The 8,915-nt window shown below is 59.0% G+C and overlaps 1 protein-coding gene across 1 annotated transcript in view; it reads right to left on the bottom strand.

Annotated features, from left to right (window-relative positions):
- The window catches only part of CARD11 (caspase recruitment domain family member 11), a 40,369-nt gene that overhangs the window by 17,734 nt on the left and 13,720 nt on the right, over positions 1-8,915 (bottom strand). The window contains exons 5-11 of the mRNA XM_044915184.1: positions 6,261-6,440; positions 5,228-5,380; positions 4,705-4,830; positions 4,042-4,239; positions 2,662-2,835; positions 1,930-1,981; positions 312-394 (exon numbers count right to left, since the gene is read on the bottom strand). Of these exons, the coding sequence (XP_044771119.1) occupies positions 312-394; positions 1,930-1,981; positions 2,662-2,835; positions 4,042-4,239; positions 4,705-4,830; positions 5,228-5,380; positions 6,261-6,440 (966 nt within the window). The remainder of the gene's footprint in view (positions 1-311; positions 395-1,929; positions 1,982-2,661; positions 2,836-4,041; positions 4,240-4,704; positions 4,831-5,227; positions 5,381-6,260; positions 6,441-8,915) is intronic.

Raw genomic sequence — 8,915 nt, 5'->3', positions numbered from 1 at the left:
GGGGAGGGGAGGCGCAGGGCCTGAAGTCAGGGTAGAATTTTCAGCGCTGCCTGCGCGGTTCCCTATGGCTCCTCAGAGGCCCATCTCTTCCTCCCACAGAGTGTTAAATTGGGAAAGGAGGCTGTGAGAAGGCGTAAATATGCGGTGAGCCTGCGGAAACATCTTTAAATAAACATAAGGAGGGTCTGGGCTGCAAGCCCCCCAGAGTGATGCTGCTCACAGGCCTGCAAAGCAAGGGGGTGGGCCTGCAGGGGCAGGGGGCTGCAGGCAGGTTCTGAGCCGGAAGGGGGTGTGCTGGGGACCCCGCTTACCATCTTGGAGAAGGAGTTGGTGATGGGCAGGGATCTGGAGGAGCTGGGGCTGGCGTCCATGCCTTCTTCTTCATGGCCTCTCCCTGTTCTCGCGGAGATAGGAGGCAAAGGGGAAGGGCAGGGAAGAGGGGACTGAGAGCCCCCGCAGGCACCGCGCGCCCGGGGGCTGTCCTGCCTGGGTGGCCTGTCCTCCTAGGGAGGGTGGGGGGCGGCCTCCTCCCTCCTCTCGCTCCCCCAGCTCTAGGCTCGCGGGAGGGAGTCTGGTCTTGCACACCAGCGCGTCCTGCTGCGGCCAGGCCCAGGGCAACCTCAGTAGAGGCGGGACGATGTCCTGTGTCTCCAAGGGCTCAGGCGGGTGCCCCACCTGGCGCTCTGTGGAATAGCAGGGATGGGAGCATGCGTCTTGCGGAGTGGAGATGTCCCTGCCCAGGGACCCCATCCTCAAGACGGATCCCACCGTCTCCACTGGACAGGCCGACTGGAGACAGGGGCCGGTTGGGGCAGAGTCTGTCGCCTCCTCAGTAAGCCCCTCAGCCCTTGCCTTGCTGTGCAGGAGAGCGGCTCTCCCGCCTGTCACCCCCATATCTTGGGTATGAACAGACACCTGCACACATCACGCTAGCCAGTGGCAGAGGCTTGTGGAGCGTCCAGAAGCTCTGTCATCCTGCTCCCCCCGTCCCTCTTCTTGGGGCAAACACTTCTCCCACAGGCCTCAGGCCCTTTACACCTGCCTTCTGATAAAGAAGGTTCTAGAGATACTTGATCTGGCAGTGAGAGGGGTGGATGGGCCCCCACCTCTGGGCTCCTCTAGGTCCTGCTCTGGACTCCTTCCCCTGCCCCGCCGTGGACCGGGGAGGGGTGCACATCCTCAGCATGGAGCTCCTGCCCTGTGACCTGTAGCCTCGCTCTCGGCATTCCCTGTTCTGAGCTCTAGAAGGGCAGCATGCCAGGCTCCTCTACCCTGCCCCTGCTCCCCGTTCTGTCCTGAGCGGCCTTCCAGAGACTGTGTCCCTTCTTGACGGATCTTTCTCCAGCCCTCCTCCATCCGCTCTTTCTGGGGTGTCCAGAGCCACTCTCTCTGTCCTCACTCTGACACAGGGCTCCGGAGCGTCTGTGTGGGCCTAGGGGCACCTGGCACACAGTAGGTGCTTGATTTCCTAGGGCACACCCTCACTAGCCAACTGTCCCCTGAGAGTCACAGTGAAGATGAGCGACAGATCCTGAAGACGCCATGTCTTGGAGAACCAGGGGCTCACAGCTGGACCCAGACTGTCTGGCCAAAAGCCTGGAAGGACGGTCGAGCCCGCCTCCTGCTGACAAGGCGTGAGCAGAAGCGCCAAGTCCGGCTGCGGTATCTGGGGCCCCAGGCCGACCTCAGTGTGTGTGTGAGCTGCGTGTGTGTGTGTGCGTGTGTGTGCCCCAGACGGGACGTTTCTACACCGTAGCTCCTACCCTGTCCCCTGACAATGAGTGTTAACTACTATCAGACGCCCCTCCACCCGGGGCCCCCAGGCCTGTCCCAGGTTCAACGCACGGGATTGATTGCCACAATGGGAAAAAAGGCCCGGGAGAGGAAGACGGACAGACAGACAGGAGCGGGGTCTGGGCGTGCACCAACCTTGGAAATCTGAGGTTCGCTTCAGGCTGATGGGGGATTTGGCTCTCTGCAGCTGCAAGACGGAGGGGAAAACAACGGTCTGATGTCAGACAAGGCCCGAGACACGTGGCAGCGGAGGGAGGGAATAAACGGAGGAAGCCCGTGTGGCCCTGGGAGCCCCGACGGCGTGCGACGCCCGCACCCCAGGCTGCGTGGCATCGGCTGGCATCGTGCCCCCCCATCCTGGGAAGTGGCACCACGTGGCTCAGCTGGTACCAGGGCCGACAGTGGCGGCCAGGGAAGGTGCACGTGCGGGCGTGCGGCCCAGCAGAACAGGGGAATTTTCCGGAAAGGACGAGGTGCTGGTGCTCCCCGGGGGGCCCGCCCTGCGCTGCCCGGCCCCCCTCACGTGAGATGATCTCCCGCGCTCATTCCTCCTGAAGAGGGAGCCACGGACGGCCCTGGACACTGAGCGGAGCAGACAGGTTTGCTGCTGCAACTCCAGCCCCCAGCGGGCCTCTCCCAAGCCATTAACGTCAATAAACAGGGGACAGACACTCAATACCTATTGCTGAATAAATGAACGAATTCCGAAATAACGCTTACTTCGTTCTCTAACTTGGGCTATGCGGAGGGAAAATGTGTGAAAGCAAACGGGGAGAAAGCTGGGGCTGGCAGGATTCCCATCGACAGGGCCGGCAAGGCCGAGTCCCATCCACCAGCGGCCCCGTGGCCGCCTGTCCACACCAGTACCTGGATGCCCTTCAGATTCATCCTGCGCTTGGGGGGGTGGTAGGGCAGGAAGTATCTGCTGTCTTCCGGGGACTCCTCCGACGTGGACGAGTCGTCAGCTTCCTGCCCGTTGGTCCTGGGGCTGGCGTCCCCGAAGTTCTGAGAGATGGCCACCGGCAGGTTCCTGGGCAGACTCTGGGGCAGAGAGAGGCCAGCGCCAGTGATGCGGGGGGACGAGCGGCCCCCGTCGGCGGCCGGCCTTCCCTGGGACCCCAGCTTTGAACTCAGGATGGCCCGCGCGTCTCCCTGACCCCTGCACCCCCCCGGGATGCCCAGGCCCGTCGTTCTGGTCCCACTCGCTTCCCGTCACCAGCCTCCTGTCCCCGTCTTCCCCTCGCTTTGTGGTGTTCGCAGCAGTAAAGCGATGGCCCCTGGGGTCTGACGGGCTGCCTTCACACCCCGAGGGGCAGCCCTGGGCCTGAGCTGCAAACACAGAACCTAACAGAGCAGCTCGGGCCTCGTCCTGGTGCTTCCTAGCCACTGCCTAGGGCCCAGCTGCAGGGACAGTCGGTAACTTCCAGTTGCCCCCAAAACCACACAACCTTCCTGCCGCTGCCCCCCAACCCAAAGCTCTCTGCCTTACTTCCCTGCACAGAACGCGTCAAGGTCCCAGAAGAACAACGAAGGGCCTCAGCCCACAAGCCGACTCTGTTACCTCCTGCCACGCCTCCCAGCGCATCACCTGCCCATCCGGTCACCTGCCCGTCCCCGCCTCCCACCGTACGGACGGCAGAACCGCCCAGAACCGCCTGTGATTCACAACATTGTATCGAAACATCACGCTCCTGGATTGACCCCAGGCGCTAGATGTGGGTCCTCTGAGGGTCTCGCCCCAGGTTCCCCAGGCCACTGACCAGGGATGCCCCCAGCTGCGAGGGCCCGGGCTCCTTCCTTGGTACATGAGGACCGTAATGGTCTGTTCGATGGCAGCGTCCACTCATCCCTGAGCCCCCGGGGCCCTGCAGTGACATGAACTCCGAGCGCCGTACCGTCCGTAAAGGACAGTGTCTTCACAGGCACCAGGGCCTTCAGTGGGCGCAGGGCGTCTGACGCCCAGTGACCGTCCACATGGCGGTGGCAACGGGAGGTGAGCGGGCAGCTGCGGTCAACTGAGAAGGAGCTGGGGCTACCTGGTGAAGTCACTTGTCTAGCAAGTGGCCACGACAGGGTTTTACCCTGCATCTTCCAAGCTCAAAATTCAGTCTGTACTGAGTGGTGTGCCATGCAGGAGGGTCAAGGACATGGGTTATTCTGGGTGGGGCCGCGGTGTGGGGAGGCACCTGGCTGCAGGCGCATGGGGCCACGTCCAGCCCGGCCCGACCCAGCCCCACCCAGCCCCACCTGGTCCAGGCTGTTGCTGTCCTTGGAGAGACGCCGGAGCTTGCTCTCCAGGTTGACGATGCAGGCTTCCCGCCGGACCATCTCAATCCTCATCTCATCGTTCTTCTCCTCCAGCTCTCGGATCTGCTTCCTGTACTTGTCCTTTTCGATTAAGCACTGTGAGTACTGGGTCTGCGCTTCATCCCGGGAATGGAAGGCCTGCCGGGGGTGAGGGGCGGGGGGCGCGGGGAGGACAAGGCCACTTTGGTTCTTCACCCCGACCCAACCAAATCAGACCCGGGGCGTGCTCTCTGTCTGGACACCTGCTTCCCAACCCCTTTTCTTAACCCCAACTCTTGGGCGTTTAAATCGCTCCCTTCCCCAACAGTCCGCATCACAGCTGCTATGTGTCCTGCCCTGGCTGGAGCCGGGCTCTGTGCTGAGAGCCCCGGGGCAGTATCTCACGGAGCCCGCACCCCGCCTCTAGCCAGTGGTGCTGTCTTATTACTCCCATGTTACAGACTAGCACACGGAGGCGTCCATGGGGCGGAGCTGGCCTGCAGCCGCGCACCTGATGAGTGACCGAGCCTGAACGTGGCTGTCTGACTCTGGGGACCACGTGCTGTCGTAGGAGCTGCTGGAGCCCGGCTCAGGCCCCCACGGTATCCGGGTGCCTGCCCGTACCTGGTCCCGCTCGCGCTCCACCTCCTCCAGCTGCAGCATGACCGTATTCATGCGGTGCTTGTACATCTCACAGTCCTTGCCCAGCGTCGAGCACTTGAGCTCCAGGTCCTCCTTCTCCTCCAGGTACTGCGGGCAACGGGGAGAGATCAGCGCCCGGGGCCAGAGGTTTCCCAGCCGAGCCTCCCTGTCGGCCCGCCCTTCCCCGAGGGTCAGCTCTCTGGAGAGCAGGGCCGCAGCTGTAGGGCAGTCGGTTAGCTGAGATTTGCTTCATACCTACTGTGTGCAAGGGAATGTGGAGGGGGGACAGGGCACTGTGTGCCCTCACGTGGGCTGTGGTCAGGAGGGGGAAGGCAGGTGCTGGGGTGGTACAGTAATTCACAAATCACAGCGAGGGGCTCATGCTGGCACTGAAACCTAGTCCCCAGAAGACAGTGGGGGTCGCGGAGCTCTTGCAAATGCACGTTGGTGTACTGGCCAGGGGTGGGGGGCGCAGGATGCTGCCCCTCCACCCGGGGCCTCCCACCTTGTCCCGTAGCTCCTCTGCCTGGCGGACCTCCTCCTGCAGGTTGTAGATCTTGTTGACGAGCTCCTGCCGGTCCTCCAGAGCCTCCTTGCGGTCATGCTCCAGGATGTCCAAGATGGCCTTGTCCGAGTCCGGCAGGCTGCGCTTCCCGGCCTGGGCGGGTGGGCAGGAAGGTTTGACCATGCTGGGGGCAGGGCGGGGAGCCAGGGGGACCCGGGAGGCCGGGGGGGTTGGGGGGGGACAACAGAGCCAGCGACAGATGCTGGGAGAGCAGGTTTTGTGCTAGGGAAGCAGAGAAAGAGTCGCTGCCTCCTGGGGTCCTTAAGGAGCTTATTAAGAATTTTATCACCTGGAAAGAAGCATAAAACCCGCTTCTGCTCAGGAACATCCCAATGCCTATTGTTCTGCTCTAGCTCTTTTCAGAGCTGAGAAAAGCAGTTCCTGCTCCTCCAAACACTTCATAGGTGCCAACAAAGAGAGGACTGCTCTGCCGTCCAGGTGCATCCCCGGAAATATCAATTAATCTGCTTCGATTAACCGGGATTCATTCTCTGCTCCAAATCCGCGCCTTAAACACCAGGCAGCCAATCCTGGGGGGATAATTCTATAATTCTGGAGGAAGGGGAGGGGAAGCCTTCTTTCTTTCCCTTTGGGGGATGTTACTTCTCAGCTACTTCCTCCTTCATACCCGAAAATGAGTCTGTGATGAGAAATGTGGGGAGGCACTCGACGTTTTAACAAATGACGCGGAGCTGAGAGGTGCATTTCTTGGGATCTTTAAGGGGAAATCAGTTTCCCAGCCGTCCCTGTCTCACAGAGCCTGGGGCAGGGACTCCGTGAGATCACAAGTGTCATCTCACATAATGTCGTGTCTCTGACGAGTGGGTAGTGTGGCGGCCCCACCTTACCGAGTGTGGACATGAAGGACACCCAGGGATGACGTGGATTGCCTGGGGCCGCGCGGTCAGCAAGGGGGACGCACGCCCAGGCCGGGGTCTGCCCCTTCCATCCACTGCCCTGCCCCAGCCCGCACCTGGATGATGGACTGCAGCTCCTGGATTTTGGTCTTTAGCATCTCATTCTCCCGCTCCAGCTCCAGAACTTGCTCCCTCTTGGGACGATTCTCAATGTCATTCTTGAGTTTCAGAGACTGGTTCCTCTCCAGCTTGCACTCCTCCTCCATCTTATTCAACCGATGCTTTAGTTGGTCAATCTGAAACGCCCAAGGGTGCATTTGGCAGGCAACACTCGGGAGGGGCAATGCTCCCCCAGATCCCCAGCGGACTTGCCGCGTAACCTGCGTGATGCCCAGCCCCCCTTCTTCCAGTGAGCGACGGAGAAGGGCTCAAAGAAACCTTTTGCCATAAAACAAAGCACCATTTTGTTGATGAAGAGCTCCTGATTTGTTAATTTAGGAAAATTCTGAAAGGGGCTATCTGTCCCTTAGAGAACTTGGGGGACTCCCCTCATGAACCCATGTTATCACAAGGAGTGAGGCGGCCATGGGCTCTGGGTTCTGGGCCCCGCACCTGACTTTACCCCAGAGCAACCAGCACACGTTTGTCCTTGTGGGTTTCCCACAAAATTCTTTTCAGACAAACGGCACTACTGTGAAAAGGACAGTGTGAGGCCCTCTGGGTTCACAGCATCTCTGGCCTAAAGGACCCACGCTCAGGGCTGGAAGAGTGGCTTTCTGGAGGAGGCGGTTACTACATCTGGAAATGTGACAAGACAAATGGACATCTGCGGAGCTCTGCCCTGGAGAGGTGAGTATCAGGAAGGGGGCCCACGAGAAGACTCCGTAGACCTTCGTGACTAAGCCTGTCTGCTTCCCCAAACTGATCGACCTTACAGAACACCCACATCAAGTGTCTTCAACAGCTGCAGGAAAGGGAGGCACCAAATGGGCGAGTGCCCTTTTACAAATCTATGGGGAGAATACTGCAAGGTACCTGGCAGGCAGAGGGTGGTGACTTTAGCAAGGAAAACACTGAGCCCCCGTGGAAGGGGAGGAAGGAAGAGGCATACAGGGAAGCAGCCCGGGGCTCAGAAATGACCTAGGGACTCAGCTGGCCAGATGTTCTTTCAAGTTCTAGACAAGCTTCCCACTATTCCTGTATCACCAGGGAAATATAATGTAGGACAAAGTCCTAGGAGAGAAATTTCTAAGTCACTGTCACAGACTGACGTCTCCAAATCCTAGCTATGGCAGCATAGAAACCTCTCCTCCTGGTCATGCCAAAAAAAAAAAAAAAAATCCTCCTCGGCATCTTGGAAGGTCAGCCCAGGGGCCCGGTGCTGGGTCCAGATCCCCTGTCCCATCCAAGTGGGCACAGGGTGCCGGCACTGTGGGCTGCTTACTGGGTCAGCCACTTGGCCAAAGACACGGCCAAGGACACGGGTCAGCCACTTGGCCAAGGACACTTGGCTCAGCAGTCCTGGGTGCAGGGATTATGTTCCACGATTGCCATTTACAGATGAGGAAACAGGCCAAAAGCCAAGTAAGCAGTAAAGCCAGAAGCCCGAGTCAGATTCGAACTCAAATGTGTAGGCTTTAAAAGCCCATGCTCTTGACAGAAACCCTCTACTGTCCGCCATGCCACTGACTCAATTCACCTGAATTCTAGTGGGTTGTTTACTGATCTGTCTGCTTCACCTAAATTGTAAGTGACCTGAGCAGAAATCAGGTTATTTATCCCCGTGCCCCCCACCATGCTTAGCACTGTGCCTTACACATGGCAGGTGCTTAATAAATATTCCGAGTCTATTTTCCACCCAGCAGCCAGAGTAATCCTTCTAGATATAAATCAGTTGTCACTCTCCAGCTCTCAATCCTTCAGTGGCTTCCCATCACAACTGGAATAATTTCCAGAGTTCTTACCCTGCCCTTACGATCTGGACCTTGGCCATCTCTCTGTGCCACGTGCTCAGTTGGCGCCATCTCCACTGGCTCTCTTGATGGTCAGAAACACCAAGCATGCCCCCTACTTGGGGCCCTTCATTTGCTCTTTGCTCTTCCCCTGAGCCTTGCATGGCTGGCTCCCTCCCTGTCCTCCCTGTGTCCCCTTCTCAGAGACCCTTCCTGACCATCCTATTTAAAGTCGCTTCCCTCACTCACTATGCTCATACTCTTTCCTTCCCTCTTCTTAATAGCACTTACTATTACCAGGTGTTTATGTATTTGTTTGCTGATTGGAATGTGAGCTCCGTGATAGCAGAGCCTCGGTCTTGAGTTATGCATCCCTGGAAAAGAACGTGGTGCACGGCGGCCCTCAATAAATAAAAAGGATGAATGAGTTAAGCAAATTCCCTTCCCCTTCTCCATTTTGGAAGTAAACTCATCAATGACATTAATCACTTGGCTGGCAGATTGTCCATTGATAAGTATATTAACTGTCCCACAGTGCCATGCTGAGCTTTGTGGATACAGTTGGGAAGGACAGGGTCCCGGCCTCAAAAACCTCAGTCTCCACGGAACAAGTGCTGGGTCCGTCTCCTCGCTGAATTTCCTGAGGGTCACTCAAGGTCTTGTTCTCCATACTCCCCCCTCACCGGGCTTTGCCGAGGGGCTATGTGCGCATGTCTGCACACGCACCTGGTGGTTGGGGCGGAGGTGAGGTGGGGTGGGGTGGGATGGAGTCGGGGGGGGGGGGGGGGGGGGGGGGGGGGGGGGGGGGGGGGCCAGGCC

The sequence above is a fragment of the Neomonachus schauinslandi genome, chromosome 5 (assembly GCF_002201575.2).
Source record: "Neomonachus schauinslandi chromosome 5, ASM220157v2, whole genome shotgun sequence".
Lineage (NCBI taxonomy): Eukaryota > Metazoa > Chordata > Mammalia > Carnivora > Phocidae > Neomonachus > Neomonachus schauinslandi.
Note: the sequence above shows the minus strand (reverse complement) of the source record. Positions and strands in the feature narration are given on the sequence as shown.